Genomic DNA, 20,223 nt, shown 5'->3' on the forward strand with positions numbered 1-20,223 from the left:
TAACAACTGCATCGGTTTTCTTAAAAGATTGTAGAATGGGATACAGGAGTGGTGCGTAGAGCTCTCGCATCACAATAAGGAGGTTATGACTTCAATCTTAGATAGAGGCAGATATTTCTCTCTCTGGGCACAATGAGAATATATCTGCTGAACAAACTCCGCTCCGGTAACAGGAAGGGCATCCCCATGGTCACATGATCAACGCTTGGCCATTGACTTACATTTATGACCATTGCCATGTCCCAGGATCATGCGATCATCTTTTGTGACATTCTAACAAAGCTACGTCAACGAGGAAGCAATGAATAACTGTGTTACTAATTTAACAACTGCAGGGATTCACTTAACAACAGAAGTTTTTTGGCTCAACTGTGGTCGTAAATCAAGGATTACCTGTACCAAATTAAATACTAATAAAGGAGAATAGTTGTAGCTTAGTGTTGAAACAAGGGGTCCTGAGCTCAGAGAGCACCAAGCACTAATTTAGATTATTATTGATGACATATACAGTGAAACAGGAGGTGGCTTAGTGGCTAAGACGCTGAGCTTGTCAATCAAAAAGGTCGGCAGTTTGGCGGTTTGAATCCCTAGTGTTGTGTAACGGAGTGAGCTCCCGTGACTTGTCCCAGCTTCTGCCAACCTAGCAGTTCGAAAGCACGTAAAAATGCAAGTAGAAAAATAGGAACCACCTTTGGTGGGAAGGGAACAGTGCTCTGTGCGCCTTCGGCATTTAATCATGCTGGCCACATGACCATGGAGACAGAGCTGGCTCTTTGGATATGTGCTAGAGTGACTAGCACATATTTGCAAGGGGAACCTTTACATTTTAAAGTAGCTGGATCATTGTTAATGGCATTTGATAGGCTATAATAAACCCTTGTGGCCAGGCATAGTTTATTGTCGCCATAAATGCAAGTAGAAACATAGGGACCACCTTTGGTGGGATGGTTCCATGCACCTTCGACGTTTAGTCATGCTGGCCACCTGACCACGGAGACGTCTTCAGCCAGTGCTGGCTCTTCGGCTTTGAAATGGAGATGAGCCCTGCCCCCTAGAGTTGGGAACTACTAGCACATATATGCGAGGGGAACCTTCTTGACCTTTACCTTACAGTGAAACAATATCTACACTCCGCAATTTTACGTGTGAGATAAATTTAATGGGAAATGATCTGTAAATTGCATTCGTTACATCAGTTCCCTAGAGAGAAATGGGAATATTTCCTTTGGAATATATCCTGAGATATATTATCTTTCTTTAAAAAAGAAAGAAAGAAAGATTGGATCATAGGTTAGCTGGAAAACTAAAGCATTTTCAAGTGCATTTCCTTGGAAAAATAAAAGTCCTCCCTTCATAAACCAGAGTGTCCAGCAATCAGTCAGTGGTAGCACAACAGATGTGCAATACAGAGAGAGGCACAGAAGCCCCTTTGTGTTGACCCCAAAGGAACAAGGCTAATTTTGCAAGGGAGGGAGGCCCAAACGGAGTTGCCTGGGGAAGCCTCGGTTTATTTTTAACGCAACTTCTGAAATTCTTCTTTCTCCTACATATCCAACACCAGTGATGGCTAACCTTTCCCGGACCAGGTGCCAAAAGCATTTGTGTGGTGTGCAAATGCGCACCTACTCGCCCAACTCCCCAAAATGCAATGCGCGTGTGGCCCCCCCCCCGTGCATGCGTCCCACCTCCGTGCATGTGTGCAATGGCCCCCTGCGTGTGCCCCACCCCCACACATGTGCCCACCCTGCGTATGCATGGCAGAGACCCGATGACCAGCTGACTGGTGGTAGGCAGGCGCACATGCGCCATGGAGCTGAACTGTGTGGCTTGTGGAGTGTTCCTTGGTGAGGGGCAAAAAACAGCCCACTTTTCACAAAAACGAGCCCATTTTTTGTCAAAAAAGGTCATTAAGAAGCTTATAGAGTGCTCCTGGGAGCTGGGGGGGGGGGGGAATTGAGCAAAAAATGGCCCATTGTTTGCTCATTTCGGCCCTCCCCAGCCCCCAGGAACTCTCTGAAAGCTTCCTACTAGCTATGCACGGCCATTTCGGTGAAGGCGTCAGGGTTTCAGAGACAGAAAATGCTGTATTCAGTGTATAAGACGCACCCAGATTTTAAGCCTCTTTTTTGAGGGAAAAAGGTGCATCTTATACTCCGAAAAATACGGTACCTCTAAGTTCTTTCATTAAGGACTGGGTGAAGAACCAGCTTCAGCTTGGGATAAAATCCAGCACAATGCGCCATAGGCAAAGCAACATAGATTAGAAACCAGGGGTGGCATTCACTTACTTTCCCTACCGGTTCTATATAAATATATAGAGACAGACAGACATGATTGATTGATTGATTGATTGATAGGTAGGTACGTAGGTAGGTAAATAGGTAGAGATAGATGATATAGATATAGATATAGACAAACAGACACGATAGGTAGGTAGGTAGGTAAATAAAGATAGATGATATAGATATGGATATATATATAGATATAGACAAACAGAGACAGACAGACATGATATAGATAGATAGATACATAGATACATAGATAGGTAGGTAGGTAGGTAGGTAGGTAAGATAGGTAGGTAGGTAGGTAGGTAAGGTAGGTAGGTAGGTAGGTAGGTAGGTAGGTAGGTAGGTCGGTCAAGATAGATGATATAGCTATAGATATATACTGGAGATATACATAGACAGGCAGGCAGACAGATAGATAAAGATAGATGATATATAGACAGACAGACATGGTAGGTAGGTAGGTAGGTAGGTAGGTAGAGATAGATAGATAGATAGATAGATAGATAGATAGATAGATAGATAGATAGATAGATAGATAGATAGATAGATAGATAGATAGATGATAGATAGAGTGAGTTGCTCTTTAGCACCTTTTACTAAATCTCTCTCTTAGCAATGGAAATGTTGGGCTCAATTGTGGCCATAAGGTGAGGACCCCCTTTGCTGATTCTCACTTCTTGTTGCCCACTTCCGGTGATGCATTGTCAGGAAGAAAGAAAGGGAATCCATTCAGGCCATTCAATATACTCATTTTGAATAAGTTATCATAGCTAGAAGGAAAAGCTCTTACGGGATCCTCCTAAATGGAAGGGCTAAATGGAAGAATACGGATGGTCAAAAGCATAACAAAAAACCAGAATCCTTTTAAGCAACCATTTCCTGCATTCATATTCACAGTTTAATGCTTGCCAAAAGGAAGAGGGGGGGGGGGGGAAGCAATATCTGCTCAGCTAACCAAGAGCCAAGAGAAAGAGCTAGCGAGAGACTTTTTATATAGCCATATGTTTCCATGTACCTGCAGCCTTCAAGATTTCAGTGAGAAATTGTTTTCGGGGGGGGGGGGGGAGATAAACAGGCAGATCTGTTTGCCAACTGTTTCCAGCGGGTTTATAATAGAAGCTGCCCTGAGATTCTCCAAACAGGCACGATAACAGTTTTAAAAATAAAAATAAAACTCCCAACGCCAGTCGGTCTACTCTTATCTAAGGGTCAAAAAGTATTGCAACCTTATTAGGACATACGCCCCAGGCTGCTTCTCTTAAGATCTGTTAATTAGATGTTAAGCACTTACTGCACTTCCAATAACTCTACAGAGCTCTTAAGAGTTAGAGTTAGAATTCTTTATTGGCCAAGTGCGATTAGACACAGAAGGAATTTGTCTCTTACCCCATCTTTTGACATTTCTAGGAGAGAGTCAGGTCTTCTGCAAGGTTGACCTAATTCTAGCTGCATTCAAGGCTTAGTGTTAAAAGGCCTGGAGACTAAAACATAGGAAGAATGGTTGCAGGATTTGGGTATGGCTAAGGTAAAGGTTCCCCTGGCACATATGTGCTAGTCGTTCCCGACTCTAGGGGGCGGTGCTCATCTCCGTTTCAAAGCCGAAGAGCCAGCGCTGTCCCAAGACGTCTCCATGGTCATGTGGCCGGCATGACTAAATACTAAAGGCGCACGGAACGCTGTTACCTTCCCACCAAAGGTGGTTCCTATTTTTTCTACTTGCATTTTTTAGGTGCTTTTGAACTGCTAGGTTGGCAGAAGCTAGGATAAGTAACGGGAGCTCACTCCGTTACATGGCACTAGGGATTCGAACCACCAAACAGCCAACTTTTCAATCGGCAAGCTCAGCATCTTAGCCACTACACTTTAAGATACTTTAAGGAAGTACAAATTCAGGATAAACAGAAACATTCATAATTTATATATCCAAGGATAGGAAGGGGGAGGGGGGAAGCTATTGCGTTTTCTTCTTCCAAGCCTTGCTGGTCAGTGGCAGGGTTCACACGTTAAGCAGCAGTTAGCATAAAAGTGGCTTGGCACGTAAGCCACTTAGCCAGGTTCACACACTGCACTAAATCATAATCCATGAGCCTTATAAACCCAAGAGCTGGGTTCAAACACACTAAAAAAAACAAAAACCCTCCCAATTAAGCACACTGCATTTCAGCTCAGCGCAACGTACGCTTGATGGGATTAGGCACTGCAAAGCATGGCAAAGAGTACGGTTAACTCCATAACCGTTTGAACCTCACCCAAGTGGAAGGAAGGAAATGGAAGTTGAAGCTTCCGCTGGAAGTGGAAAGTACTTCAATAACTGTGGAAAGAAGGACAAGGCAGAGATAAGGCAGAAGAGCGAGTGATGAGAGAGACATGCGTTTTTAGAAATGTTTCCTTTCATGTAAAATAAGGAGCTATGGACATACATACATACACACACACACACACAGAGGGAGGGAGGGAGGGAAGGAGAAAGAGAGAGAGAGAGAGACACCTGCACCTATACATATACGTACATGCATGCATACATACAACCTACATATGTGTACCTACAACCTCGTGCGGTGAGTTGAGCTGAGAACGAGTGACCAGTTTGAATGTCACCATGCTGGCTTTGATGCCTAAGGCAGAACTAGAATTCACGGTCTCCTGGTTTCTAGCCTGATGCCTTTTATTCTCCTTCAGGAGCATATAGTCCTATTATTATTATTATCATCTCTTTTATTCATTAAACATGAAATTCAGTCAACTGAACATTCAAAAATGCATTACAAATACCAGTGACTGGTGCTAATGGTTGATACGGGTTGCTGCCAGCGTCCTAGGTATCAACCAAGTTCCTTCCTTCCTTCCTTCCTTCCTTCCTTCCTTCCTTCCTTCCTTCCTTCCTTCCTTCCTTCCTTCCTTCCCTCCCTCCCTCCTCCTCCTCCTCCTACTTCTTCTTCTACTACTACCACTACCACTACTACTTCTACTGATGATGATGATGATACTCAGTCAACTGAACATTTAAAGATGAGTTGACTGGTGCTAATGGTTGATACAGTTTGCTGCCAACATCCTAGGTATCAACCAAGTACCTTCTTAAGATGTATGATGTCCCGAGTAGCACAGTTTTTTGCAGTTCCGCAGGTGTTTATTGCAGGAAGCTGCAATTTCTTGATATGTTTTATAAAATTCTTGGACCTGATACCAAGTGCCCCAATGACAATGGGTATCACTGGGTGTCATTATTATTTACCTATATAATTGTTCTACTGTATGTAACATAATTATTATCATACCACTGATGTTCAAGGATATCATCTTTATTTCGTCTTCCATCTTATTTGTATGTTGGTTTTGGTCCTTTCCTTCTTCTTGCCTCGGTTTCTGTTTTTGTCCTGGCTCCTTCTCTCTCTCCGGTCGTTCTCTTTCCCTTCGGTCCCTTATATCCTGCTCCGTAAGTTTTTCCTCTGATGTCTGTTCTTCCTGACTCTTATTTTCTGCTTCCTCTCTACTATCCTGTTCGTCTTCTCCTATGATTATAAAATTCCTGTGCCTTTTCCAGCAAGTCAATACGGAATTTTTTTTCCTGCCAGGTTATTATCATCCCCTCAGGGATAAGCCATTTAAACATCACTCTGTATTTGAGCTGCAATTTCTATTTTTTACAAATAACTCAAGGCAATGAACATCCCTAATATTTTTTCCTCTTCCTACCTTCCCCACAACAACAACCCTGTGAGGTGGGTTGGAGAGAGAGAGGGAGAGAGAGAGAGAGAGAGAGAGGGAGGGAGGGAGGGAGGGAGGGAGGGAGAGAGAGAGAGAGAGAGAGAGAGAGAGAGAGAGAGAGAGAGAGAGACCCAGCTGGCTTTCATTTGCTAAGGCGGGACTTGAACTCACTGTCTATTTGATGCTGGAAGACGAGAAAATCCCTGCACGTTTCTCCTCCACAAAAACATCTCTTGCCTGGAGAAATACCGGAGCATCACAAAGACAACTCGATTGTATCACCTGTCATTCCAGTTTATACCTGCAAGATATATGTCTAGGCAGGGAGGTATTTGGAGATTTCCCTCCTTTGTCTGCCGTCTGAAAAGACGCACAAAAAATGGTTCTTTGATCACTTCCCTCCCTATGGCTGGACATAAGAATCCTCTGTCCATTACGAATGTAGCAAAGTCTCCTGATCTATTAGAAAAGCTATTTGCAGATCTTCACGCTCCTGAAACAAATGAATAAATGAACGAATTGTTTCCTGCAAAAGCCCACTCCCCTTTCACTCCTGTTTTATTTCCTGTGGGAGGGGCCATTCATCGTCCACCTGTGGTTTTACTCCCAAGTCAACCTTGATTTCTCAGCTGTTCTTCTGGCAGCTCTGCGCATGTGCACACTGGGAACAGGCTCCAGCTGTTCCTCTGACTCACTGCTGTCTAGTTCCGAAGGCAGCTGGGAACTGCCAGATGGTCTTGGCCCCCGTCTCTGCCTCCGACACAGAGCCCTCATCCAAACCTTCCCCATCCACTGGCCCATGTTCCTCCTCAACCTTCTCCTCACTGTCTGACTCTGCCGCCAGCTTTGCTGGCCACTGGTGGCCCACAACAGGTTCCACAGTATGAAGGATAAACTTTTCATACACGGCTAGAGAGCCACACACCGCGTCTCTGATACTGAATACAATTCCAGGAGACACCAGATACCAGAATAAGAATTTAAAACTGAAGGAGTAATTCATGATTTTTAAAAGAAAAAAAATATATGAATGAGCTGCTCATAGATCATTAGCAGTATGCTGGCTTTTGAAGTAGGAATGAAAAATCACTTTTATCCCAGACAGAACATTAAGATAATTTCTTCTTTTAGCCAGCTGGAATTTGAAGCAATGGTTTTATCAGGCCAGCAGCCATTTACAAAGAACTCCTCAGTTGCAAGGAAAGTAGGAGACAAACTAAGTTTTTACCCATAGGAAATAATTACAGGTACACAAGAGACACCTTAATGCTTAATTAATAAACACGGCAGCTTATAAGCAACAGGATTCGGGATTGGTTTTTTTTTTTTTTACATCTCTGAGATCAGAGAAGCTCCAACAAACAAACAACAATATATACTAATCAAAAAGAAACAGATGTTTTGGAGGAAGTAGCAGCCAGATATTCTTTCTTCTTTCTCATGCTTGTCTCAAAATTTGGTTCTTTGCCATGCAAAAGGGGAATTTGCATTCGCTTTTATGGGAGGAGATCAAAGTATATACTTCAGAACATGCTTTAATGGGCTAAGCTTGCTAGATGTTGGCATAGGAAGCAAGTTTTTTTCATGCTCAACTGTCTCTTAAAGCACATCTAGTTTGTGTGGTCTTCTCTACCGGAATAGGTGGCCAGAAAATTCAGCTTTGCGCCGCTTCATGTGCAAAACTGCTACTGTCTTCCTGATCATTTCTGGTTTATAAGCATATCTGACCAAGATTTGCAACAGGGTGGAGATAGCTATCAGCAACCTTGTTCACATTTCAGCTTGAAATCCCATCTGTCCCATAAGCAGAGTCGAGAACAAAGGATTGTGGGAGTTGTAGTCCACAATATCTGGAAGAAAGCCAAGATACCCTTTCATAATATCCCAGATTTTAGAACCGTACTTATGCAGCGAGGGGATTTTCTGAAAGGGAAAAGAACGAACAATGGGGAACAGCAGCAGCATCTCACAAGCATAAACACTGTGGACAAAATTCACCCACTCTCAAGAAAACATCTAAAACTAGTGGAGGGCAATTCCAACCTCTGCAATGTCAGAATTGCCAACTAGGTAAAGTTACAGACCAGAGTCCCAAACACGGATGGCTTTTGGTCTTAAACATCACCAACTTCTATAAACAGAGGCACTAGTGTTTCTTGAGGCCTCTATTCTGGATGTAAACAGGCTTCCTTCCCTAACTTTTTAATAAAACATTCTTTTAATTAAATATTTTTTTTTAAATCAGGGCAACCTGGACTACCCAAATATGGGACGGAGCATACTGCTTCCGCTTTCACCTTTCAGCCCCAATCCAGGAGCCTTCCCATATTTGGGTAGACCAAGTAGTCCTGATTAAAAAAAAAAGACTTAAATGTTTCCCCTGGTACAGCTGACAAAATGAGGAGAGCCTGTGGCTTAGAGGTTAATACATCTACCTAATATGTAAGTAGCCTGGGTTTGAATCCCAGAAGGGTATGGCTGGCTGACGAGAGCTTGAAATAGATTTATACTAAGCCTGCCTTTATTTCTTTGTTGGCAAATATAAATCGAACACATTCTTTTAATTAAAAGGAAGATAGGGAGCTGGCTTGCTGAAAAGCATGCCAAAAGCCTCTTCTCGATTGTCAAGAACGCCGATGGAGCCCATAGGGGTGCCACAAGCTCACATAAATTGTAAAAGTGACGAATGGCTGCAGCCCAGAGCTTTATTTGGGATTGTGCCCAACCTGTCCATAAAAAGATCAAGAATAAGCAGAAGAGATGCTGAGGATCCCGTAAAGGGCAAGTAACATTCTAATAAATTAGTGCTTTGTAAACAGTCACATTCTCGCTTCCTCTCCTCTACTGCAATTATTTTCTGAATGGGGGTGGGGGGGGAAGGCCCACCACCAGCTATTTCATGAAATAACTCACAGTATATTCTCACCATTCTAAAAATGCCTGACAACCTAAAGTTGGTGGGACGTCCTTGGTTCTAGAAAAGGACAAAGAGGACAGGAGACGAAGTGCTTCTTAAAGCAGGGAGCCCTTCAAGCTTCTTTTTTTTCTTAATTCTTCTTTCAGACAACCCCACGTGCAATTTTGGAACAGCAGAAGCCAGAAGCGCAAAAATTATAGCCATTCTGAACAAAGCCTCAAAGGAAACGAAAACAGATTTTTTTCCAGCCACTTTGGAGACAGGACTCGATTTTCTGGCCCCATCGTCGTAATCAGAAGCCTCAAAGCAAACTGAAGAACAAAGGTCTACTCAGTGGAGAAGTCAATCCAAGCTGGTTTTTTTTTTACTGTTGGCAGTTATTATTCAGAGAATCATTTGGAGGAGAAGGAATAAATCTGAACCCAGAAAAGCTCTTTGGAAACAAGGCTGAAGGGAGAAAGGGCTGTTGCAATTTGTGACGCAACAATGACTACAGAATGAATCTACCACCATTAATTGCTCTTGTTACTGTTAGCTATTATTATTATTATGAGGGATGCCGGTGGCTCAGGAGCTAAGACGCTGAGCTTGTCGATCAGAAAGGTCGGCAGTTCGAATCCCTAGCGCCACGTAACGGAGTGAGCTCCCATTACTTGTCCCAGCTTCTGCCAACCTAGCAGTTCGAAAGCACGTAAAAAATGCAAGTAGAATCAACTTTGGTGGGAAGGTCACAGCATTCCGTGCGCCTTTGGCTTTTAGTCATGCCGGCCATGTGACCACAGAGACATCTTCGGACAGTGCTGGCCTTTTGGCTTTGAAATGGAGATGAGCACTGCCCCCTAGAGTTGGGAATGATTAGCACATAGATGCGAGGGAGACCTTTATCTTTACTGTTAGGAGCAGCATCTACCTGAACTCATTTAGAACAGAATGAAAGCATTGAAAGTTATGGACTCCTGGTTCTGTATGGATGAATCTGTGTGTGTGTGTGTGTGTGTGTGTTGTGTCACAACCCCTGGTATGCCCAAATATGGGAGGGAACCACTGTTTCCCTTTGTCTGTCTTTCGGCTCACTCCAGGAGACCATCCAGGCAGAAAACCATATTTTTAATGTTGCCTTTGTTCTAGTTGTGTTGTATTTGTCCTGATAGTCTCCCTTTATTTATCAGCACAAATACAACACACACACACACACACACACACACACACACACACAGAGAGAGACAGAGACAGAGACAGAGAGAATTTTCTTGCAGACATTTCATGACCGAACTAGGTAACATCATCAGCATTAGATGAGAGTGAGGGGGAAGAGGAGGAAGAGGAGGACTACTATGGGGTCCTTTGGGGCTCTCTGATTTTGGTTGTTTTGTTGCAGTCATTTCATGACCCAAGTAACACCATGAGCACTAGAAGGGAGCGGGGAGGAGGAGGAGGAAAAAGAGGAGGACTATTGTGGAATCCTTAGGGCATTCTGAGCTTGGCTGTTGTCTAGCAAATGTTTCATGGCCCAACTAGATAACATCCTCAGAGCTTTTTTAACAACCCATGCTAAGGCTGAGACAGTGACTGGCCCCAAATCCCCCAGCTGGCTCCTGTGCCATAAGCAAGACCAGAATCTCAGCCTCCTTGCTCCTAACCCAGCACCCTAATCTCTGCACAGGCTCTCCTCTTGCATTAGCTTTTGATTTTTAGTACATGCAATAACCCTATTTTGCCAATGGGAACGTCCGAGAATTCCACAAACTCCTAGAGACAGGAGGGTCAGCCCAGTTCAGCTCAGGAACTTGTCTAAAGATGATAGATCAACAAAAGCATCCAGAATTGAGGTCACGGTCAAAGCAAGGAAGTGGCTAAGCGGAAAACCTTGCTGTGATTTTGAACTTCCAAGAGATGCTACAGCAAGATGATTAAATGAGAAGGGTCAAGGGAAATGAGAGGGAAAGACAAGGAAGGGAAATCAGAAATCAGTGAAGGAGGAGATCCTGTTTTCACTGGTACATGTCTTCCTTGCCCCACAGGGAAGCTGCTGAGCGGCCATCCCAAACAACGGGACAAAATCCCACAGGGGATAGAAAACTTTCAGAAATGTTTCTCAAATGTCAATAATCTGGGATAGCTTGGAGCTCCCTTGTCCCTTGCTAATTTTCGGCCAGCAGAAATTCCTGAGTATTCAAATTTCTGTAACCCTGCTCACATTTGCAACATCTCTGGGGTCCCTTCTTGTCCTCCAGGATTTGAAATGCAAAAAAAAAATGTTTTGTTTCATAGTTGGAACAAATCACTGCATTGCAGAAGCTCTGCCAAATTATTTCGACTCAGCCAGAGTTCCGCAGAACTTAAAATCTGGAACGCTTCTAGGTTTCGGACATAACAAAATCTGGATGGGGAGAGGAAGGCAAAGTTGGGGGATATCTCCCCCTCCTTCTCCTCTTTTCTTCGGCAGCTTCCTATGTAACCATCTACCTGGTCCACTTAACTCCCATTTTCCAACTCAAGTCCCTTCTTTTCCTTCCCTGTATCTCCAACCATGGATATTCTGGACTCCTCCCGCCCCCTGCAAACCTCATTCTTTGATTCACGCAGGTACCTGTTCTGACCGAGGCTTCCCAAGAGCCTGAAGCAAACTCCTTGTCCTGACAAAAAAAACCCTTTTATTAATTTACTGTGAATTCTGCTCATTCACATCCAGCAAAGTCTTTTGGGGAAGGATTTACAGCCACAGACCTTATCTGGCTTGGAGAGTCAATATCTGCAAAACTTGGCAAGGAGTCTCAGAGAGTCACGAACCAATTAAGCGAACTAATTGTCTCCTGCAAACTCCATTCCCCTCTCACTCCTCATTTGTTCCCTCTGGGAGGGGCCATTCATCATCCACCTGTGGCCTTACTCCTAAGTCGACCCTTGTCCCTTAGCTGTTCCCGTCATCTGGCAACTCTGCGCATGCACACACTGGGAACAGGCTCCAACTGTTCTTCTGCCTCACTGATGTCTGACTCTGCAGGCAGCTGATAAACTGGCATATGGCTCTGGCCCCCTCTCTGCCTCCGACACAGAGCCCTCTTCAGAGCCAGGACTGGCCCATGTTCCTTCCCAACCTCCTCATGGTCCGAATCTACTACCAGCTCCACTGGCTGCTGGCGGGCCACAACAGTACCCTCCAAAACCAGATATGTCACAAACAAAATGTTTCATGCACAAAACATGGAGATTCAGATGGCCACACTCTTGTTGGCCTTTTGTAAGGTATTGAAAACCAGGTTGTTTCCCATTGAACAACTAAACGATGAAAGAATATATTTCAATACAAACATGTGTATCAACACCAGGTCTAGTAATGGTGGCCTTACTAGAGGCTTGAATAGAGGTAGAAGTAAGAAATAGGGGGAATATTAGCACACCCGTTTTTATACAATAGAATAAAAGCAATATTCAGCTGGAAAGATTAGAGGTTGAAAGATGTTACTACTATGTATGCTCAAATAATATTGTGATTGGCGTTAGAATGGCACATTGAAATTCTGAACAACCAAATAATGAAGGATTATATTTTAATATAAATATGGGTATTAACACTAAGATTACAAAGGTTTGACTAATGTAACAAATATTATTAATATTATTATTATTTGTATCGAAATGAATGATACCCAGATGCCACTGATAAATAAATAAAGGGAGACTAGTATAGATCTATTTCAAGCTATTTAGCTCTCATCAGCTAGCTATACCCTTCTGGGATTTGAACCTGGGCTGTATTACATATTAGGCAGGAGTCTTAGCCACTAAGCCACAGGCATAAATATAAATAATCAGGTTGTTTCTGGGTCAGGGTAGAGATGAGCTCTGCTATTATAGGTAGTATTGCGGCCCACCAGCGGCCAGCAGAGCTGACAGCAGATTCGGACAGTGAGGAGTTTGGGGAGGAACATGGGCCAGTCCTGGAGTCTGAGGAAGGCTCTGATGAGGGCTCTGTGTTGGAGGCAGAGAGGGGGCCAGAGCCGTCTGGCAGTGATCAGGTGCCTACAGAGCTAGACAGCAGTAAGGCAGAGGAACAGCCTGGAGCCTGTTCCCAGTGTGCACATGTGCAAAGCTGCCAGAAAAAAAGAACTAAGAAATCAGGGTTGACTTGGGAGTAAAGGCACAGGTGGATGGTGAAGAGCCCCTCCCATAGGAAAGAAGAGTGAAAGGGGAGTGGGCTTTTGCAGGAAACCATTCATTCGTTCGTATCAGGAGTGTCCGTGAATCTGTGCCAAGACTTTCCTTGCACAGCACCGTGTTTGGAAAATATTTACATGGCAGCTTTCCAAGCTAGATAAGGTCTGCGCTCCTAAATATTCCTTTGAAAGACTGTTTGCCAGGCCTTTGCTGAATGTGAATGAGGAGAATTCACATTCGTTTAATAAAAGGGGTTTTGCAGGGACCAGGAATCTGCTTTGTGCTTTTGGGGGAAAGCGTAGGTCAGAACAGGTGGTTCATGGTTAATCGTTTATCCTTGGCCAACGGTAGGGTTATCTTTGGTCTGTTTTTAATTTTGTAAGCCAAGAGTCAGTTATGTGAGATGGGCAGCCGTATAAACGCTACAGATAAATAAATCTTGTATGCTGCTACCTGAAACCTATGTTGCACAAGGCAAACTCATAGAAGAAGAAAAATATTGATGATTAATCAGTGGGTGGAATAACTAAGCTAAGACAGGAAGAATGTTAACGACGAGACAACTGCATGGAATATAAATCCTTCCATCCTCTTCCTTCCAGAGCTGAAGAAGCTGCTTTGATGAGAAGCAAAACGCCTTCAAAGAAAAACCAGAAAGTCCAGTTGGCTTTTGAAAAAGCAACTTTGGGACAACCATGACTTGGATCAGACTGAGAATCTCCATAGATATAACTTAAGACAGCCTGTTCTCATCCAACAAATTGCAAATGTGTTTGATTTCCTCATTTCATGCCAGCTCAGCCAATCACATTGGGTTTTGAGTAGCAGTGAATTCTTGATCTAGATCCTGCAGGCTGGGAAATTCTGAAAGTTAAAGTCATATATCTTCAGCTGTTGAGAAACACTGCCCTAGATCTGTCAGCCCCAAACTGGAAAGCTGCCCCAGCATTAAAAATAGATTCTTTTAAGGATGATTGTTACAGATTCATTTTATTCATGCAAAGACTATCAAGCCCAGGCTGCCTATAATAAGCATCTCGGGAACAATGCAATTAATTAATCAATCAATTAATTGAACTCATTCAAACAAGAGCAGCACACACAAAACAGCGAGTAACGTTGGCAGGACTCTCTCCGGACTCAATAAGCAAGCCATCGAGCTGACGCTTCAAGCGGGGCTGGCAGCCACCAAGTTGCATGGCATGGCAATTGTCAAGAACCCCATCTGCAAAACCACAGCAGGAAATGAGCTCACACAAATCCAGGATGTAAGGGGGAAAAAAGAGAGATTGTGTTACTGGCCGGACGGCAAGCGAACTCTCAGTCTGTTCAAAATTCAGGGGCAGAAGTTGGTGCACGTCACCTGAAGAACACACACTTGCTAGAATGTAGGCAACAGCCTAGTGATAACCAGGAACTGCTAGAGATAGCCCTCGGCTTACAGACCACAGTTGCGACCAGAATCTTGGTTGTTAAGCAAGGCAGTTGTTAGATGAGCCACATCCAATTTTGCAATCCTTTTTAACCATCCACAGTTGCTAAGCGGGTCGCTTGCAGTTTGTTTCGGACGATAGCAAGGCTGGACAATGACAGATGCTTCAGCTCTGACTTTCCCCACTATCCAGTCAGAGCTGAAGAAGCTTATTGGATGAGAAGCGAAACGTCTTCAAGGAAAAAACAAGAAAGTCCAGTTGCCTCTTGAAAAAAGCACCCTTGGGTCAATTCCATCAACTTCAAGATACATCAAACCACGGCGGGGCAGGAAGCAAAGGACGATGGGTTTTAGGGACATTTTGCCCCCCATCTATGTGATGACCTACCTTGTTCTTTGGGCAGCTTATTACATCATCCTTTATTTATTTTATTTATTTATTTATTTATTATTTATTAAATTTATAGACCGCCCCCTCTCCCCAAAGGGACTCGGGGCGGTGTACAGACAACACAATAAAAAACAGTATACAAAATTAAATACTCTTAGATACCCATAAAATCAAATTAAATACTAGGCTGTACAGTATGATAAAATTTAAAAACAACCTAAAAACCTACCCCTAAAAATTAAAAATACAGGCTAGAGGGATTAAAACTACGGTTAGGCCAGCTAAGTTGAACAGGTGGGTCTTAAGCTTCTTGCGGAAGGAGCAGAGATCAGTGGTTATTCTAATATCGGTGGGGAGGTCATTCCAGAGGGTCGGGCCCATCACAGAGAAGGCCCTACTCCTGGGCGTCGCCCGCTGGCACTGCCTAGTGGACGGCACCCGGAGGAGTCCCTCCCTGTGAGAGCGAATCGGCCGCAGGGATGTATGGGGCAGGATGCGATCCCGCAAATACCTAGGTCCTGTGCCATGGAGCGCTTTAAAGATGATAGTCAACACCTTGAAACGCACCCGAAAAGCCACAGGTAGCCAGTGCAGCCCGCGCAGGAGAGGTGTTGACTTATGACCATAATTGTGTCCAAAATTTATGTTGCAAAGTGAAACATTTGTTCAGTGAGTTTGTCCCCATTTTGCAACTTTTCTTGCCATGGTTGTTCGGTGAATCCCTGCAGCTGTTAAATTAGTAATACAGTTGCTAAGTAAATCTGGCTTCCTCATTGACTTTGCTTGTCAGAAGGTCGTAACAGGGAATCCCTGTTACCTCGTTGGCGCAGTGGTTAGAGTGCAGTACTGCAGGCTACTTCTGCTGACTGCCGGCTGACTGCAATTTGGCAATTCAAATCTCACCAGGCTCAAGGTTGACTCAGCCTTCCCTCCTTCCGAGGTGGGTAAAATGAGGACCCAGATTGTTGGGGGCAAGAGGCTGACTCTGTAAACCGCTTAGAGAGGGCTGTAAAAGCACTGTGAAGCGGTATATAAGTCTAAGTGCTATTGCTATCCCAGGATCCCAAGACATTGTAACCGTCATAAATATTAGCCAGTTCCTGAATGTCTGAATTTGGATCAGATGACCGTGGGGAGGCTGCAGCGGTCGTAAGTGTGAAAAAACGGTCCCAAGTAACTTTCTTCAGTGCCACTGCCACTTCCCGACAGTCCCTAAACCAGGGGTGTCCAAACTTGGGAACTTTAAGACTTGTGGACTTCAACTCCCAGAATTCCCCAGCCAGCCGGCTGGGGAATTCTGGGAGTTGAAGTCCACAAGTCTTAAAGTTCCCAAGTTTGGACACCCTTGCCCTAAACAAATTGTTTAATCTCGTTTGGTCAAAGTTGGAAACGAAAAACCATTCCCTCCCTCAACTGCAGAAATCATTTTTTAAAAAAGTGCTAGAATGCTCAGAAATGGACAAACTAACGATGGAACTAAGAGATAGAGAGGAAACAGAGTGCTACAAGATATGGAACAGGGGGTACAACTGGCATGAAAAGCGATGTAAAAGCAATGCATAAGGAACACATACCGTATTTTTTGGAGTATAAGACGCACCGGAGTATAAGATGCACCAAGGTTTTGAAGAGGCAAATTTAAAAAAAAAAAGGTTTTGCACTCTGCAAACCTCCCAAAAATGGCCTATTTTTCACCAAAAATGGGCCTGCTTTTTTTTTCTTTCAAAAAAAGGGCATGAATAACCTTTAGGAGGCTTTAAGAGTGCTCTGGGGGGGGGGAGCAAAAAACGGCCCGTTTCTTGTGAAAGCAGGCCCGTTTTTTCTTTTAAAAAAAGGGTGTGGATAGCCTTTAGGAAGCTTATAGAGCGCTCCTGGGGGCGGGGGGGATTGAGCAAAAATCTATTCTGTGTATAAGACGCATCCAGATTTTCAGCCTCTTTTTGAGAGAAAAAGGTAGTAATGAAAAGAGATGGCATAGACTTAGAAAGACATAGAGATGGAAATATTGTATATAGATGTATATACTGTAAAATGTATATACTGTAAAAATGAGAAAGTATGAAACAAAGAGGAATATGTATAATAGAATGGAAAATGGAAAACCCGAAATCAGAAAAAAAGAAATACGGATAACGGGAAGCTGTAAAATTGTGATTTTAATGTTTGGAAAATGTCCAATTAAAAAAATTAAAAAAGAAAATGGCCAAAGAAAAACCCAACAACCCACAAATGGTTGTAAGTCGAGAGGCCCATCTATCTGTACGAGGGCCAGCAGTCCAAAAGATCAAAGGCTCCCAGACTTCATTTCTGAACTATCTCTACCCATGGCAAGACAATGTAAACTGCTCTCTTCCCAGAGCCTGGGTGGGAAAGCTTGTTTGAAGGACATCATTTGATGGATGGCGGAGGAGCTGTGTCAGGCAGTCCTTGTACCATCTGCCAGGAGACAGTATGTGCGAGAGTTTCCAACTCAGCCATGAGGTTCCACTTTCGTGCAGGGGGGGGGGGGGAGAAAAGCTAGGAGGATAGTGTGTGTGTGTTTTTTTTTTAAAGTGTGCACAAAAATGAAAACCTTCGCTGCAGAAAACCTTCGTCAACCGCATGATTTATTTTAAGAGGCTGTCGCGCAACAGCCCATTGTTTCCAGTTCCAAAAATACCTACTGAACCTTTATTTTTTTTAAAAAAAAAATCTATTCTTGTCAAAGCATACGCCGCCGAGATACAGAGTAGGAAAAAGAGGAAGAAACCAAGCACTGTTTGGCTGATTTTTTTAAAAAAAACAACCGAAGAGTGCGAAGAAAAAGAAATGACTCATAATTTCTCATAAAGGGAGTTGTTGTTAATAAGAATCAACTCAAAGAGGCTGTGTGTGTGGGGGGGTCAAATTTGCGTCGTCATGTTGCCATCAGGTGACATATTTTCCCTTCGCAGGAACTGGGGTGGGTGTGGCCTGCGCGGGACGCAGCCGGCCCATGGCCTCCCATTTTGACATCCCTGCTCAAGAGTGTCAACTGAAAATGATTCCAAGCCAGCTCATCAGTACCAGTGCACACCCCCCCCCCGTTTCCCTGAAAATAAGACCTCCCCAGATAATTAGCCCAATTGGGCTTTTGAATGCCAGAGGAAATGGCCTCTCAATCAGGTTCTGCAACCCCCTGGGAAGGTCATCCACACCCAATGAATCCCAGCTGGGACCATAACACCCCTGGCAATTTATTTGGGGTTGATTTGGGACATGTGTTTTGGATTGGGATTAGGACGATCGTCGGTACGGACAATAAAGTCAACCACCCAGCTGCAATCAACCTTTCATTCAATGATGTGATGTGCATTATACTCATCAAAACCCATCTTGGTTTGTAATTCCCAATCATGATATCCATGGATCCAACCAGGAGAGATCCTGATCCCTAGAAAACGGGTGACCTGGAAGCAGATCAACGCTGAATATCCCAACTGAAGTCAACGTCTTGTTTCTCCAGGCATCTGCCCCACAGATGTACTAAATGTAGCGTTTACCCTCTTCTCTCTGCGTTGATCCCATAAGAAGGTCATTCATAAGATACCAGGAATTAAAAGTGCTGACTAATACAGAACACACTGTCTGAAAATCATAGTGTTTCTATCGTTAACTGCCCAAAGGGAAAAAAAACAACAACTCATTTATCAAGGAGAAGTTGGTTGACGAGAACAGAACTTGTACTTCTGAGAAATTCAGATTTCTATTATACATAGAAGTTAGGGTCACCCAAAGGACTGGGCCAAATGCATGGTTCAGATAGCACCGTCCTTGGGACCAGCCACTTCAGTTTGGCAACTACGTTTCTTGGCTCCATGTACTGCGTCAACCATTTACTCTGGCATTTTGACCAGAATTTGTGTGGCTTAGCTTGATGGGATTAATCTGTAAATCAGGGTTTAAAAAACCATGTTTTAATGCAACGTATGGGAAAAAAATCAGGTATGAAAACGCACATTGCAACTTAGGTAACTTTAGTTTTTTATGCACCCCCCATTTCTGAGCTGATGTTCTTAGTGCTCAATAAACAGATTGAGAGGCATAACTGGAAAATAGTTTTTCCCTTACAGATCTCCCTCCGTGCTTTATACATGACTGCATAAAGTGAATAATCCAAGATTTCCATTCATAAGTTATTGAACCCTTGAAATGATCCAGCATCCAATTTGAAAAATTTCCTTTGCTTGTTCATAAAAATATTGTGTGTGTGTGAGTGTGCGAGAGAGAGAGAGACAGAAAGAATGAGAGGAAGAGAGAAGAAGAGGGGCGGAGAGTGAAATAGAGAGGGGAAGAGAGAAACAGAAAGAGGAAGAGGAAAAGGAAGAGAGAGGGGAAGGAGAGAAGAAGAGGAGGGAGGGAGAGGAAGAGAGGGGGAGAGAGAGAAAGGAAGAGAGAGAAGAGAGGGGAAGAGAGAGAAAAAAGGAAGGAAGGAAAAGAGAAAGAGAGATTGGAAGGAGAGAAGAGGAGGAGGAGGAGGAGAGAGAAAATGCTTAGAATGACAGCTCTGGAGAACATCTTGAATACTTAAGTTCTTCTCTGCCCCGGCCCCAGGCCTACCTCGTAAGACCAGACACACTGCACTCCTGCAAATCTCCGTACGCATCTGCCGATCTCCACGTCCTCATGGGTGGTGTACATCTCTCGAAGGCATTTCCCAATGTGAGGGACCGTTCTCCGAAGCACTTCTCGGCTCATGATGACTCCCGGGCCCCCCATGCAGAAGTTCTCTCCGGGCTCCAGGGCCAGCTTCCCCATTTCTTCAGTTGTGCCTAGTCCGGTCTGCCCTAGGAAGAGGGGCTCGCTGCTGTTCAAACTCCGCAGGAAGTTCTCCAGCTTGTCTCCTTTCACGTAGACGTCATCATCCGCTCGCATGAACCATTCGTATCTGTCCAGGTAGTGGTCATGCATGTACTTGAGCATCATGAACGATTTCTTTTGCGGTGGGTAAGAGTCGTCTACGCCAGGCAGCGACACGATGGGGATCGGAAGAGACATATCAGAGCCCTCGCTGGAAAAAAACTCCACCTTCCCAGGGATTGTGCTGGACCAGGTTCTACAGAGGAAGAAACCAAAACTAAGTTAATGCTGTATATTTTTAGCTCACCGTTCAGGCTACAAATGCTTAAGATAAATGATGGATGGATGGATGGATGGATGGATAAGTAGAAGATAGATAGATAGATAGATAGATAGATAGATAGATAGATAGATGATAGATAGATAGATAGATAGATAGATAGATACTGTAGATAGATAGATGATAGATTGATAGATAGATAGATAGATAGATAGATAGATAGATAGATAG

General features: G+C 43.8%; 1 protein-coding gene across 1 annotated transcript in view; it reads right to left on the reverse strand.

Moving 5' to 3' along the window:
* CHSY1 (chondroitin sulfate synthase 1) overlaps window positions 1-19,964 on the reverse strand; it is an 80,882-nt gene extending 60,918 nt beyond the window's left edge. Inside the window, exon 1 of the mRNA XM_081964829.1 lies at window positions 19,473-19,964. Within this exon, the coding sequence (XP_081820955.1) occupies window positions 19,473-19,910 (438 nt within the window). The 5' untranslated portion in view covers window positions 19,911-19,964. The remainder of the gene's footprint in view (window positions 1-19,472) is intronic.
* Between the last annotated feature and the right edge of the window lie 259 nt (window positions 19,965-20,223).

The sequence above is a fragment of the Natrix helvetica genome (genome assembly GCF_964273705.1).
Source record: "Natrix helvetica genome assembly, chromosome: 12".
NCBI classification, from domain to species: Eukaryota; Metazoa; Chordata; class Lepidosauria; order Squamata; family Natricidae; genus Natrix; species Natrix helvetica.